Genomic DNA, 16,631 nt, shown 5'->3' with positions numbered 1-16,631 from the left:
AGCTGCTCTCCGATCGTCAGACAAACCTGTTCTCCTTCCGGAGGTTGTGTTGTTATTGTTGTTGGCAGCCACTCCCTTGGCTTTAGTAATACAGTGTTGTAGCAGTGCTGGTAAGCTCTCAGACCCGGCAGTATCGCTAGACGCACCTAGAGGTTCCCTGAGAAGATGAAAGACACAGCACACATTGTTCTGGATTAATCCAACAGTCGTGTTCGGTCACGTCTCAGAGAGAACAGACAAAATGGCACTTTCATTTCTATTTCCAGAAGGTGCTATCATATGATTTGATGAGCTCTTGAACTTCTACTGAGAGCCCTTTCACTAAGATGATGAATTTCCACTTTCTATCTGCGGTGATGGATGAGAAAAGTTAGATACAAAGAAAGAAAGAGAACGAAAAAGAGAAAGAAAGAATAGTTGACTTAAGGTGGCAGTGGAGTTGGTGAATTATTGGCTATACATTTGTTTTTCTTAAACAATCATTATGTTAAAGACCCACTCTGGGATTTATAATTAAAGTGTATTTGTTCTCAAATTCAATTCATTCAATCAGTTCATTTTCTTCTGATTTTGGTGGAATAACACTCTTTAAAATCTGGGATTTCATCGAGTCTTAGAGACAAAACTATAAAAGAAACGTGCTAAGTTTACAGCAAGCTTTCGCTTTAACATTTGGGTCTTTAAATAGTGACTGCTTCAGAAATGCGAGCAATATTGGCCTCTTTGCTGTATAAAACTCATAAAATGAAAATAATTTCTGGAACTTGACAGTTCCTGTACCAATGAAGTCGTCTAAAAAAATTGTACAAAATTCTCTATTAGCGCTATTTTTACTAGACCGTAGGTTCAGGGGTCGGCAACCTCTGACCGTCACCTGCGTCAGCACACAATCTCGTTTTCAAGTAGTGGCCCGTGAGACGGACAATGGTTCAGAAAATACAAACTACCAATCAAAATTTGGGGTCACTTTTTCAAACGTGTTCAGCTGTGGGCTGAAGAAATGTGTGCCTTAAATATAATGTGTAAGTGGCGGTTGCCCTGTTGCTAAACGTTACTAATAAAAGGGCTTCTTGTTATCTTGTTTTGGTGAATCAGCAAAAGACTTGCTGACATGGTAATGTGACTTTACAAGCACCATACAGTTCATGCTGAGAGGTCTTTAGGCTGCCATTCAATCCTCCCCTGTCCCTCAGATATCTTCAAGTGCATGACACAGAAATGCTGATTTAGTAAGTGCAAATTGGGCTTAAATTGAAAGAAATTAATGGGTAAAATTACAGAAAAAGGTCTGGTAGCTCATTTCCCTGGAATTATAAAATGTAATGTAATAAAGTTTTTTTCTGTTAATTCACAGAAATTTCTATCCTGTAGCAAGAGTACTGACAGGGACTAGAAAGAGACAGGATATTTCTCCCATACTGGCTTCACTTCATTGGCTCCCTGTTAAACCCAGAATCAAATTTAAAATAATTTTCATCACATACAACGTCTTGAATAATCAGGCCCAATCTTATCTTAAAGACCTTATGGTACCATTTCACCTGAATGCAGCACTGTGTTCTCCCACTGCTGGATTATTTGTGAGTATTTAAACACAGAATGGGGAGCAGAGCTTTCCGCTTCAAGGCCCTCTTCTGTGGAACCAGCTCGACTTAAAACATTTCTTTTTGATAAAACTTATAGTTACGGTTCGATCACACGACCCCAAATCCTTCTTTAGTTATGCTGCAATAGGTCTAGGTTGCTGAGGGCTTCCCATGATGCACTGACTGTTACTCCTCACTCACCCTTTTTTTCACTCACTATATGTTTATACACCACTCTGCATTAGTTATTATTAATCTATTTTTAATATTATTCCACATCATGTCTTTGTCCTGTCTTCCTCCCCCCACCCCGTCAGATGGCCGTCTTTCCCTGAGCCTGCCTCTACTGGATGCTTCTTCCTGTTGAAAGGGAGTTTTCCCTGATGTTGCAATTTGGGGCTATATAAATAAAAGTGAATTGAGTTTTCTCTGTTATTTAAATGTTTATTTATTCCTTAGTTGCTTTAGTACAGTATGAATGGACATGGGAAGATCTTTGTCAATAGGAAAAGCCAGTTAGAAGTTCAAAATCTATACACTCCTTTACATTCTCAAGAGGGCCAAATTGGAGTCTTTAACGGGCCAATTCTGGCCCCCAGTCCTTATGCTTGACACCCCTGTTTTCAACTCAAAGTCAGAGAAGATGATTACATAAAAGAGGCTTTAATTAATTCCTTTAACACTTGCCTCTGTCCACACTAACTGTTGCTTACTTAATTACTGGGAAAATTTCTGTATTTTACTTATTAGTCAGCTGCATCGCAGCTATGGCTATAATTTTGCAACCCAAACTGTGCATATAATATTATAAAATTGTAGATGAGGTCAAACTTATCATCATAAAAAAAGGTTGCCAACCCCTGCAGTCCATTTATGTACTCTGCATTTCTCTGATTGCTCTGCATCCTAACATGAAAGTTCTGCACATTTCAAAAAACCAGAAAACAGAAAACACACAGGAAGGTGTTCCTGAAACCTTGAGAACTATTTTCATTTCATGAGTGATGCATGCGAAGTTGAATGAAAATAATTAATTAATCAGCACAAAGTAATCACATCACGTTAAGGTATCCTCACTTCCAGTGGTCTGCTTAGAAGCAGTTTTACCTCGTACTGGAATACGCTTGTTGTACTTTTGTTGTCCATCTCTCTCATAGAAAGATGCAATAAAGTTAAATAAAAAAAAGTCCAATAACCTCACAAAAAGTTAAGCTTGTGTTCACGAGGCTCACTGTTGGCTCTTTGCCTTTCAAAGAACTGAATGCAAACAGCGTCGAACCTGACTTAATGCTTTCATTAAGTCAGGTTGTCGCGCCAAACATGTATTGTTTCAAAAGGCATGGGAACACAAAGCTTTAGAGATGCTGTCCATCATTTGTCACTGTGGAGAGAAAGATTGAGAGCCATTAGCAGAGAGGGGGAGACAAATCGGAGAATTGCAACAGTCCTGGACAGTTAGAGAACATTTCCATTATCATCACATAAACTGTGTGCCGAGGCAACAGTGTTAAAATATTGCTCATTTCCATAGACATAAACACTATACAGCACACTTTCAGAAACATGAACACTGCGTACAGAGGCTTCACCATGCTGACGGGAGGAGATGGCAGGTAGAGGAAATGGCCGTTAAAGAACAAGTCACATGACAGGAAGAGGAAATGGCCATTAAAAACAGTCACATGACAGAAAAAACGAAAGCACTCAGGACAACAAATGTGACAAAGAATTTAGTTTGAGAATTGTTGTTATTTGTTTGGTTGTAGAGAGAAGTTTAGAGAATGCATGCATGGCATTTTGCACATGGAACAAAACTTTAAAGGGGAATACTCCAGTCTATCATTCATGTGCGTCCTCTATTGATTCAAGGCTTTTTCTTTTTTTTTTTAGTGCAGGGAAACATGTCTGCGTTCAAACAATGAAAAGGACAAAATCAAATGCTTCTCCACAATCCAAAACCACTCCTCCTGCTTGCTCACAAGCCTAATTACTGTAGCCTACACCACAGCAGGCTTACTCTGCCTTGAAACTGTATTGACAAATGTGTCCTGCAGTCATTATTACCATTAGTTGCACTTCACTTGAATCCAGCACAGAGGCACAACCCAAAGCGATTCCCCTTTAAAGGAGAGAGTGATTAGAGCCCTCCCCCTGCTGACCCCTCCCCTCTCAGACATGGGTCCGACCCTTACCTATTGCGGCGTAGGGGACCGGGTCACAACAACGCTGCCCAGATAGCTGAGATCAATCAAAAACAAATCAGGTAAGACCCTTACCCTCTAAAAAGCAGCAGCCCTATAAGCTACTTTCCCTTAAAGGCCAGTGATAGTGCAGGAGCGAGTCTCTGCTGCATGGCTTTAGCTACCATGTGATTGTAGCTTCTAGGGTAGTGAGGTGGGTGTGAGGGGCCACAGGAGTGTGTGCAGTAAAGAAACTCTACGGGGTGTAGATGTGTTTAAATGTGGGTGTAAAGCATAACATTTCCTCCTTTATGTAGTAAATGTGCTCAGCCACTGATCTACCAATACTACGAGAAAAAAAATCTATTGTTCTATTTAAGCGGGTTAGTCGGTTTTTATCCTTACGGATGCCACTTTCTAATAATGCAGCCATTATATGTTATATGCCTTATAACTTGACACTAATTATTTTTGAATATATTAATTTAATGGTTAATAAATCACTCTGCAATACATCGGATTAAAGTGAACTATTTTGCCAAGTCATCTTCCTCAAAACACTTCGTTTGCCTCTTTAGCGCTCCAATTTTGGACCTTCTAGAAAAGTGGGAGTCCCAGGATATATTTAACATCTTACTTTTTATGATCAAGTGACAGACACAGAGCCTTCTATTTATGACTTTACTATTATAAATACAACTCATCCAACTGTATAACTATAGACCAGATGGTTTGTTATCCATCCTTATAAAGTATTGATAAGTTGAGATTATGGCTTCATTATTTGTTTATAAATTGTTTACTAATTCTTTTTAAAACAATCTTATTAGTTTATGAGCAAGAAGCGAAAGTTAATGAATAACATAACACAATGAGTATGTGTCAACTATTAAATGTGTACAAACTACCAACTGCTTTGTTTTACACTTTCTTTCCATCGCTAAGCTACAATATAGACTTTTACAATTTCAATCTTCTTCAACAAAGAAGAAAAGTGTTCTGCTACAAGCGGCTATAAGCTACTAGCTCTAATATTGGTTGAGTTATGAATAAGTAAGCAATTTATTATCCATGAATAAATAGTCTGGAAGGTGACAGAATAATGGTATAAATAATAAATGTAATTGTTCATTAAATGTACAGTAAATTGTTGAGGTTAAACCTATAAACACTAGTTTCATAAACCGACCCGATTTAATATAATTTATACTCAGTTTTTAAAATACTTTAACTCAAAGATTTTAGATTCAACATGGGAAACAGAAAAAATGGCTTTTAAAGTTGATTTAAGTTTGAATTATGATCAATATTTCATCGATTCTATTGATTAGGAGCCATCAGTACTATATACAAAAATACATGATCTTAAAATCACACTGAGCTTTCACATGCTATTCAATGTTAATGTTTAGATCATTTTTAATGAACTGACACAATGTGTGCTAAATGCAATTACATGCCTTCTGCATATTAAAGTACAATATGCATCTTAATTACTTCTTAATGGAAACATCAAAGTGATACTGAGGATATTTAGCGAGCAGACGAAAAGTCTCCTCCTTAAAAAATGTGTGACTATTCTCTACTGCAATGGATCACCTACCCTGAGGCTGATATCTGGAGCTGGGAGGGCTCTGAGGGTAGCATCTCCTCCTCTGTCCTTCTCTGGGATGGCCTCTGCCCGAAAACATCCCTGCCCTCCGGAGGGGGAGAGGGGGATTGGGAGGGGTAACTGGCTGCAGTGGAGGCATAGGACATGTGGGCGTGGTAACTGGGGCTGGGTTGCTTGGCGCCCTGGCTCTGAGTAGGAGAGGCGGTCAGGGAGGACCTCCGAGAGAAACTGACAGTAGCCGAGGGCTGCAGGGTGATCTCAGGCATCTCCAGAGACCGAGAGGTGCGGAGGATGCTGGGGCGCGGAGGAGGCCTTACAAGAATATCTGGGGAACCCGGCTGGGTGCTAAGTGGGCTCTGGGAGAGTGGAGAGAGGCGGGAGGGTTGGAGTACTAGTGGGGGTAGGCTGGGGTCTGCCCGGCGCCCCGCCCTCGGGCTGAGCCAGGACTGAGGGCTACTACTGGGGGCTGTGCTTGGGCTCCCTGCACGGACTGCCGGGTCAGGGTAAGGCAACACTGGTACACCCACACCGTGGGCCGTGTGTCTGAGCTGGCCGAGACTCTGGGCCTGTTGCATAGCTAAACGCCTAACCGGATGCCCTGGGGGCCTGTCTCTGCCTGGGGGAGCCACAGGAACCTCCAGCTGCAGGAGTCCGGGGCTTATTGGATCCTTTAGGTGTGGGAGGTGCAGGCGACTGGGAGGGAGAGAGTGAGGAGGATATGGGGGTGGGTCAGGGAGGTCCTGGGGGTGATGTAACGGATGGTGAGGTGGATATATGAACCGTGGACCTTCTAGACCCAGGAAGGGTAACTCATGAGGCTGCCAGCTTTCAGGTGAGCGAGAAGGAGGGCTGTGTGTGTGAGACAGAGAATGGCCAGAGGCAGTGTACTGATGGTGCTCCATCTCTCCACTCTCCTCGGGGATGGAGGGGTAACCAAAGGGCCCCTCGGCGGTGCCTGGGGGTGAGGATAGAGCGGAGCTACGTGGGCTGATGTCAGGCATGTAGAATGGTGGTGGAATCCCTGATTCAGCGCGGCTGCCTAGATACCCATAGAATGGGCCTTGGGGAAAGCCCCTGTAGCGGGAGGCCGGGGCCTGCCCTGAGGCGTGAAGTGCACTGCCCTCTGCAAAGCTCATACCTTCCATGGGCCTGTGTAGGCGGGGGCTGTAGGTGGGGGGCTGCGTTGACTCCAGGCTCGAGGACGTTGGGGAGAGCTGGGGCCGCAGCGTGGGCATGATGGGCGGCAGAGGCCCTGGGTCAAAATCATTCTCCTCATCGGACTGCCGGAACTCAGGGTACATGTCAGACTCCTCTGCGAAGGGGAAGCCCTGGATGCGGCGGGGAGGTGGGCTGGTCTCCATGACGAAGCGGCCATCGGGGCCACGGCTTATCAGCTCAATAGGCGTGGTGACCTCTGCCTCATGTTTGGACACACTGTATTTCTTGCTGGCTATGGCACGCTTGGTTTTCTTGTAGAAGGAGAGCTCTTTTTCTTTTTCTCTCTGAGGACTCGGGAGCTTCCTGACATACAGGCCCGGACCGTGGGAACCCTCCGACGAAAGAGAACGGGGCCGAGATGGAGGGGAGCTCTCTGGACTTATCTTCCCCGATGATAACCTGATAAAAAAAATAAAAATGCAGACACAGAACGCCGGCTTAATTTAACACATAACAGATGAAGCGGATAGTGGTAGGAGTATTTTAAAACAAATCCCCAAAAATCTCTGATACTTGAAATAAACTGATATGATTGCGGTTTGTAAACAGATGACACAGTAGAAAGCCAAAGCGCTCGATCAAGGCAGCCATAATGAACTTCATTACGGTATAATGGCCAGTTTATGGCGGCAGCAGACTCCTGATAGGGGCTGCAGCTAATGAACCAAAGAGTGACGGGATGAGAGAAAAGCCAACAACGCAACCATGACAACCGTATCACAGATCTACTGAGTCTACATCTTCTTGAGCAGACGTGAGACCAATTTCCATATGCTGCACCAAATGGTGATGTGTGGAAAGCAGATGACATCTAACCAGGCCTCATTTGCCCACACCAGGAGCAGCATACTCGACACTTACTGTACTGGGTCACTGAATGCATCGGGTAGACATCAATTAGAATGTGAGTGCATATACACAGTACTGTACTGTACATGCAGCTGAGCTAGTGCAATTTAATCCCTGTATGGTGCATGGAAGTCTGTGCATGCAAATAGTAGGCACCCCTACAACTACAAATAATCACTGTGAGCTAATCATTTCTATGCAATGCATTAACCATGCAGCCAAGCCAGTGCAGTGCAGCACACTCTGTATTTTGGTGCAGGCAGGCACTCACAGGGGGCTGGCCGGCGGGGGCAAGAAACTGCTCCTGGCAGGCTCGTCCCAGCAGGGCTCTACCCCTGGCAAGGGGGTGAGAGGAGGCCTGCGATGGGAAACAAACGACACGGGCCTGGTTCATCTTTAACTATGCTACTTGCTGGAAGGACTAAGTGTAAACTCCCTGAGCAGCCTGGACCATTTCATGAAAAAATAGAAAGAAGTAATCTGATACTGATGTTTTAGGTTTTAAAGTCACAAGCAAACATACATTTACTCTGCAATGGGATTTACACAGATTAGAGTCAGAAAGGAGCTTCTTTTGAGATTGAAATGCAGTCATACATGTACACAAGATATACAGACAGACAGGTACACACGTGTAGCTGATACTGTACAAAGAAACAGCATCATTAAACACTGAGAATCATGCAGAAAGCAGACAGTGTTAAAGAATACAGATGGATCAAAAATCAATACACATACTGCAGCTTGAGCACTCTGGGTAATGTGCTTAAAATGCAGACTTTGCTGCTTTGAACTCTCCTTAATTTTTCCCGTGATCCGCTAGAGGTTGCTACTATTCATGTTCTTTTACACCTACCAAGAAGCCCAATCATGTCATCAATGGGGGTTTTTTTTGGTTCATTTTCAAGACTTTCCTCAGATATACCATGTTAGATACTGACTTGTTGTTTAAAAGCACTGGAGAAAACATGCTGAGGGTAAAAATCAATTCTTCCCAGTAGGCTCCAAAAGGTATTTTCAGGTGACAGGTCAGAACTGAGTGTTATTTAATGTTAACGTGTATGACTTGTCACAGCATGCAAGGGTACAGATAGTTATAACAGGTGTAAGAGAGGACGAACAGTAGTGGCGACCTCTAGCAGACAGGAGAGGCTCTGGGGTAGCTTTACTTACGGCGACTCAATGCTTTTCCTGAAGTGTGTCACCGACAAGGGAGGATCTGAGAGGACAAACACATTTAAGTTTAGGATTTTCTCTAATGAACACCACAGGTAAAAGTCAGTCACAGGGATGAATTATGAGACAATGAGCTTCTGGGCGCAGACGATAAAGGACCCCCGCCCAGCAAAACAAAAAGCAAGACAGACTGAAAAAGACCAAAAACAACTGCAAACAATTTACTTCTTAGCTACTCTTTGTTGTCATTTTTTATCTCTTTGTGCTTGCTTTGTGTTTTTCTTTGTGCCTCTGAGCCCATTGATAAACCCATCCATGGTCAAACATGAACTTTTACCTAATCTATGTAAATTTAAGTGAAAGAGGAGACTAACCTGGTTTGCGCTTGAGTTTGCGACGGTGTTGCTTGTTGACAAAGCAAGCTGCTAGAGTGCTGAACAGTACCGCCGCTGCCAGAAAACAGATAGTTGCCACGACTCCTGCCACCACAGGTCGCGCCAAACCCTCATCGGGCAACTCTGGAGCAGGGAAGGGATCTGAGAGCATAAAAGGAGATATGGAGTAACAACTTAAAAATAGATTATTCATAAGGGCCGAGCACAAAGACACTCACCTGTGCTAGAAACTCCCACAACATTGCTGCTCTCGCTGATCAGGTCATCCATAACGGCCATTACTCGAAATTCATACCAGGACTCCTGTCAGAGAGATGCAGAGATGCGCTGCAATGCAGGGTATTGTGCTCAGACTATAAGGCATTGTCTTGCTGCACATGATATATTGAAAGCAGCTTCTTATTTATAACTGTTTGCATACCAAAGAGGAGCTACTTTTCCTTAATTGGATTGACAAAAAAGTACTACTTTTCTACTCCTTAGGATTCAACGTTACACAGCTAAATTTCCATATACTGACCTGAACAAGGTCTCTGGCTATGAGCTCGGTCTCAGTTGAAGGGATTAAGTCATCCAGAACCTCCCACCTCTCCCCAAGGCGAAACTCCATGATATAACGGTCGATGGGCGAGGAGTGGTTGGCTGGAGGGAGCCACGTGAGGAGGACACCGTGCTGCGTGCGATTGGCTGTGAGGCACCGTGGTGGAGTAAGAAGCACCAGTGGTTCTGGGGTACCCAGAGGAGAGCCTGTGAACCAACCATGCATTATGAAAATGTATTCAATGGGGGAAAAAAAATCAAACAAACAAAAAAAGTTACAGGGTGTTGCTCGTGCGATCGCATTTTTTTTTTTAAAGAGTTAGATAGGGTCCAGATAAAAACTCTGGATGGGCTCCATTCAGGGACCTCCATCAATGGAGCATCAGAGTACACTTTGGATGTAACGATTACCAAGAAATCAGAAATAGCAACACAAAGAGCATTGACTTTTCTTACATTTCTTAGGTTAATCAAAGCTGATTGGTTAACTCAAAATATTTCATTATAGGTCGTGGAGAAATGTATTAAACAGCAGAAGCCTACTGGTTTCCATCTGAGAGTGTGAATTAGGTCAGAACTTTGCAGACCTCATTTAACATTTGCTAAATGAAGGAAAACAGTTGGCAATGTGAGGCCGAATCAGGGCTCACGAGGCAAAAAGTACCCCCACCATCTGGGCCGGATTATCCAATGGGCATTATGTGCACATACCCAGGGGTATGTGCACATAATGTGAAAATAAATTAGAAGTATTTAGCTGAAGTGTATTTTATTTATGTTAGTTCTTTTTTAACTTGTAGTTCTAAATTGGAAGATTATTGTGATATTGAAATGTAAAAATAAAATTACGTTCTATTATTTTTTCATCGCTCAAAATAAGCGTCACACTCGCTGAAGCCGGTGTACCCGCCGAAACGCCGTGCATTTATCGAGACTTTCAACCCCAGGTAGGCCAATTATGGCTCTTTGGATCCACATTATGTCAGCAGCTATTCTCCTCCGTGAACTATGTTAAAAACAAACACCGCTCACGCCTCACAGACGACAGCTTACAGTCCTGCGTAAAGATGAAAGTGACTTTGTAAAGCCCCGATTTGCACAGAAGCAGAAGTCCCATTGTAAACATACTACGGCAGACCCGACGATGTTTCCATGAACACGCTCTTTAGCATCTCTTTATTGACCACTTTTCACACACGGTTGCTGTACGCATACAGCCGGCTGTAGCTTTGCAGCTCACAGCCCGACACACACCAACACAACAGCAGAGAGAGCACAGATGTTAAGGCGCCTCCCCTGCAGCGGCGCTGCAGACCACGCCCCGCCACACACATTAACCAGGTAAAATACATATTTAGGCAGAATTTTGCAAATATCTATTTTTCATTTTTCAGCAGCATAGTGCTTTTTTTCCAAATATTTTTTAAAAGTCAGGTCAAGGCTCCAAAAGCCCAAAGGCGATATAACAGTTTTTGTTTGCTACATGGATCCTTTTAGTTCAGCTGGGTGTCTCTCCTTTTGTTATATTTCTTTAAGAGTTCAAAATGTGTTAATAACATAAATAAAATGTAATTTTCTCTGTAGCACTTCATGGATTTCATAAGCAACACACCTTAGTTGTACACACAAAGCATAAAGGTAAAAAACAATATATACAGTGTTATCTTCATTTTAGATTTCAAAAAGCATTTGTGGCTCCCAGTGTTTTCTTTTGCTTGGAAACCAAATCCCAATGGCTCTTTGGGTGTTAAGGTTGCAGACCGCTTAAACGAATAAATAGAAACAATTCCCTTAGAGTAATACTGTAGTCTTGTTATAATTTAACACTTTACTGCTTAGAAACTGATCACTTAATAAGGTAATATTGAAAAACACAACAAAACAAAGCAAAAACACTATATTTCAAGTCAAGATCCTCTTCAAACTAGCCCCATGTAGCTGAATTCACAAGCAGGCTGCTCCTTAGGCAAACATTTATTACACAAGATCAAAAATGCCTCTGGCTGACATCTATCAAAGGCTTTACCACCTGCGGCTTTTCTTCCATTTCCTGTCTGGCCATTCAAAGTGTCTGAAGGATCTCATGTTTAACTTTATTAATTAACATCCATATTAGCTGTTTCCAGACTGTAATGACTATTACAGTCTGGAAATCTTCCTAAAAAACTTTGTGACACCAATTTGTTAACAGTTTAAATGTAAACAACACAAGTGTGTCTCTATCTTTCTTGTAACTTCCATTATTTCTGAATTAGATGATACGGATAAACTTACGGGTTCAATATACATTTCATTTCTACAATAAAACATACAAAGAGTCTCACTAAGTAACTATTGCATTTTGTACTGCAGAGTGTTTCTAATATAACATTAAAAGTAACTAAAATGCAGATTAGTGGGCAGTCATCATGTCCAACAACCTCTACCAACAAGGTAGCCTGCATTACATAATAAAGTAAGCTTAAGAACTGTAAAGTAGGGCTTAAATAAACCTACACAGCCACTGTGGCTGCATTTCTTCATTTAATTTGTTGCTCTGAGCTTTTGAAGGTGATGGAGATGAGCACATACAAACATACAAAATCACATTGGACTGTATCTCATCTGGAAATCTGAATACAGCATTCACATTTAAACAATAAAACTAAGCATAGGACAGGATGAGTTTAACCATCACTAGAGGGCAGTATATTCCACACTGTGTCTGGTTATAGTCTAAAATTAGAAATAGTGTCTCAGTGCAACTCAGCGGGTTGATTCTGAAGTCAAAAAGCAGCAAACATGGCTGGAACATCCTTTGATTAGCAGTACCCACCTGCAGTGGTGACTGTCACAACTTCACTGAATGGGCCCGTGCCCAGTTTGTTTTGAGCCAACACACTGAACTGGTACTCTGTCCCAGCCTCCAGCCCTGGCACCACCAACCAGGTCTGAGCACCAGAAACTGGCATCGAATGCCAGTCATGAGGACCGAAGTCTATTTTCTTTGACCTACGGACAGAGAAATAAAGCAGACAAAGAGAAACTTATGAAGGAGAAAATCTATAATGATTAATTAACTATAAACAGTCACATGACAAGCTGCATCTAATTTAAAGGCGACGCACCAAACAGAGTAACTTTTATAACGTTTTAGAGACTCGGATCAATCTAACATGCTTACGATTTATGAAACCTCCAGGCTCGACTCTTTGAAACACTGTAACGCGTAGGAGAAAAACTTTGGGAGAGGCAGCCTTTAATTTCAAGCTCTGAGCTGTTAGAACAGCCTGCCAGAGAAGTGGAGAGCAGCTGAAACAGTTCACATCATCAGCCCCATGAGGTGTAAGCAACTTTTCCTATTCCATAAATATATATGCCTGGTCTAGTTCAGTCAAAAAATGAGAATTTAATCTAATAATGCACAGAACAGTTCCTGATATGCATCGTTTTAAGGAAAACCTAAATATAAACTGGAAACCTGAATTTTTTCCTTTTTATAATAGTGTGAGATACATAATATTTGGATTTCCAGAGTCTTGGAAACTGGGGGAAATTTTTAAAATAAAAATGTAAAGAACATCAGATAAACATAAATTTGCCTTTTTTCTTAGACTCTTTTCCAAAAAAGTCTTAATATTTTTCCTGTTAGACTAAAAAAAACTATAAATGTCCTCTTTGTGCATAAAAAGATAAATATTATGTTAATTAAAGATACATTAATACATACTTTGTGTATTTCTCTATCATGTAAGTCTTGTGTAAGTCACAGCTATTTTATTGTGTTTTATTGTATTCATTGTGTCCACAATACTGCACTCCACTCAGCCATAATGTGTTTTGCTCGACATTAAAAAATGTGCTCAGTATGTAATTACAGTATCGCTTACAGAGGCACAACTGCAGACTGTGACTCACATATTCATGTCTGTGATGTCCTTGTCTTCATGTTTACAGTCAACAAATGTCTTTCCTGATACACCAGGATAAATGATTTGCACACAGGGAAAAATATTCTAAATTTTTGTGATGCCATCTGGTGTTCCTGCAGTGACACTCCATTAAGTTCTCAGTGCACACCATGAATTATGCACATCTATATCTATATACACTAAATACCTCAAGTCAAAAAAATCCCGCTGTGAGCGTCTGACTGAATTTGCGAAGAAGAGCTCCGACTAATCCGGACGTACGCGTCTACCTCCAGCTACCATCTGTTTCTGCATCTATGCAGACTGCTGGCATTGATTTAAAGTAAAGTGAGAGTACTCACACTGGACCATACCACACAGAGAATGTCTGTTCGAAGCCGCCATCATAACCTGGTTCCCAGGACACATTAGCAGAGGTTGTTAAGGGCAGTACATGGATATTGCCAGGAGCGTGTGGGCTGGTGCCTGAGTGATTTACAGAGACAGAGACAGAGTGGGAATAAATTCATAATGCACACATACTAATTTACTTATAATATAACATCTTACACCCACACATCACTTAATATCACTTGCAGTGATTAAGCTATAGAAATTCTGTAAATACTAATACTGTTTTGACATTTTATACATATAACTGTCTGTTTCTGAATTACTATGATTTGTGTTTTAGTCGAATAATGTAAATGACGCAAATTATTTATGCTATTTATGCTATTTTCACCCTCCAAATGTTGCTGTGTCATGCATCTGCCAGCTCTATGCAAATCATGTGATGCTGGCTGAGGTGGTGACCAGCGTAAGGTCAGGCAATTCAAGTGCAGCAGTGCTATCTGCAGCTCATCTCATCCCACCAAACAGGCCTAGCAGCTGTGCAGTGTGGCCTGAAGCCAGTTAGTTCTCACTGGGATAAAAGGGAGACCTGTGGGTGGTCGGAGGAGCACAGCTGTCTGCACCACCCTGCCACACCTGCCAGCTTAGTGCTGGTCACATGGAGGCGAGCTGAACGTTGCCAGCTGTGCAACACTGTGATGAATCCTTGGAAAATAGGCCAATGGACCACAGTGTCAGTCTTACTGATCTGCTCGCTTTCACCAGAGGAGAGTTCACAGAATTTATGATTTACCTGTACAGCTCTCACATCTGTTTTTAAAAAATATTAAACATTTCTTTGATAAACTACATTAATATTTTGATTTTTTTAAAAACTTTTTTATTAAACATTTTAGCTAGTTTTGAATTTGATGGCAGCAACACATCTAAAAAAAGAGATGAGCTGAGATGGGGGCAACACATAGCTAGGAAACAGCTTAGACATGTTTTGCAGGTTGCTAATGGTTGGGTATAAAAGAGCATCTTAGAGAGTATAATATCATCAATAAACTCAGAGAATCTGGAGAAATCTCTGTGTGCAAGGCCAAAAATCTATATTGGATGCCCAATCAGACAGCAGTATATTACAAACAGGCATGATTCTGTCATGGAAATCACTGTGTGGGCTCAGAAATCACTCTTTGTGAGCACATTACCATCCATGTATGCAGATAAGAGCTCTATCATTCAGAGAGGAATCCACATGTGAACGTGATGCAGAAATGTCGCTGTCTTCTTTGGGACAAAGCTCATTTAAAATGAACTGAGGCAAAGTGGAAAACTGTTCAGATGACTTAAAATGTGAAATTCTTGTCAGAAAACATGGGAATTGCATCTTTCAGACTAAAGAGGAGATGAACCATCAGCTTGCACACACAGGTTTAAGGACATTTGCTTTTTCCAGTGAAGGTCTTGCATATTTCAGTAAAAGAAAACTAAACCAATTACTACATCTATTAGAACAGCATGACTTCATATATTCATGAGTAAATCATTACATTTTTAATATGATAAAAAAGACCCAGGACTGTTGAGCAGCTAGAATCCGATATCAGACAAGAATGGGACAACATTCCTCCCCAAAAACGTTCAACAGCTGCTCTCCTTAATGCTGGGAAGTTTATGGAGCATTGTTAAATGAAGGGCTGATGCTACACAGCGGAAAACAGCTAAACTGTTTTAAGATATGTCGCTGCCATCAAAGTCAATATACATTTTTTATTCAAATGGTACATTTTCTCAGTTTAAACATTTAAATGTGTTTTTAATGTAATATTGTGAATAAAATATGGCCTTTATCAGATTTACGAATCATTGCATTGTTTTTGTTTACATTTTTTACAGCATTTTTTTTTTTTATTGGGGTGATAGCATTAGAAAAGCTGAGCGGCCATCTTTGTCCCAGTGCCTCCTATCTATCTCTGCAGAAAATAATTTTTAACAATCATTATTTCATTTCATAATTTTATTTAAAAATGTAAACTTTTATGTTTTGATATTTTCTATATAAACTTTTATATATTATATTATTCATTACACACAGGATCTTGTGAATGATCATCATCTGTATAGTCAGCAGTCTTCCTCGTGACTGTGATTGTGTGCATGAACTAGAGAGAGATGTATTTATGGTGTCTGCTCAAATTTTAAATTAAATGATACTAGATTTGAGATTAAGGTGCAATCAACACAAATGAAACCAAAAAAAAAGTTTGAAATATTTCACTTTCAATGAAAGACAATAAGTTGTAACTAAGAAACTGTAAGTTCACCTTTTTGAATTTGATTTATGATAAACTGAACTTCTAACCAACAGTAGGTTTTCAAAGTCTAGACAAGAATCTGAAATTTAATTGCAAATCATCATAACTTCATTTGCCATATTAGTTATATATCGATGAAGCTACAGTATGCAGCCCACTTAAATGGCTGGGATTCCAGACATAAGGAAATTGTGACATCTTAAGTAAGTAAAAGGCATTGTCAGTGTTGCGAAATCAATTTGGATCAAAGAATACAACAAAAGGTACTTAAAGGTAAAATTGTTGAGATCAGTTTGAATGCTGCAACTTGATCGCAGAATACAAATAAAATAAGAAGATCCACAATGTAAGACTGGCTCTACCAATGCACATGAAGGCTTTCAGCAGCCTGTTTCAAACTTAATAACCCTGTTTGCCTTTGTCAACACTTCAGTCAGTCAATTCAAAGAGTAAAAAAGATGCCCTTGGTTCAATGACTAGACAGACAAAGGCTGCAGTGACAGTGTTTCAGCACATTGTACTTACACA

At 41.0% G+C, this 16,631-nt stretch overlaps 1 protein-coding gene across 2 annotated transcripts in view; it reads right to left on the bottom strand.

Annotated features, from left to right (window-relative positions):
- The window catches only part of igsf9ba (immunoglobulin superfamily, member 9Ba), an 80,081-nt gene that overhangs the window by 4,661 nt on the left and 58,789 nt on the right, over positions 1-16,631 (bottom strand). The window contains exons 12-20 of one of the 2 annotated variants that reach the window (XM_085380002.1): positions 13,809-13,932; positions 12,372-12,547; positions 9,537-9,763; positions 9,235-9,319; positions 8,996-9,157; positions 8,619-8,664; positions 5,370-6,995; positions 3,779-3,824; positions 25-157 (exon numbers count right to left, since the gene is read on the bottom strand). In XM_085380002.1, the coding sequence (XP_085236128.1) occupies positions 3,779-3,824; positions 5,370-6,995; positions 8,619-8,664; positions 8,996-9,157; positions 9,235-9,319; positions 9,537-9,763; positions 12,372-12,547; positions 13,809-13,932 (2,492 nt within the window). In that variant the 3' untranslated portion in view covers positions 25-157. Of the gene's footprint in view, positions 1-24; positions 158-3,778; positions 3,825-5,369; positions 6,996-8,618; positions 8,665-8,995; positions 9,158-9,234; positions 9,320-9,536; positions 9,764-12,371; positions 12,548-13,808; positions 13,933-16,631 lie in introns of those variants that run through there. The other variant, XM_085380001.1, reaches the window with a different exon arrangement.

This window comes from Rhamphochromis longiceps, linkage group LG14 (genome assembly GCF_057381845.1).
Source record: "Rhamphochromis longiceps isolate RC_006_pf linkage group LG14, R_longiceps_female_GT1.1, whole genome shotgun sequence".
Taxonomy (NCBI): Eukaryota; Metazoa; Chordata; class Actinopteri; order Cichliformes; family Cichlidae; genus Rhamphochromis; species Rhamphochromis longiceps.
This window is presented reverse-complemented; position numbering and strand designations above follow the sequence as displayed.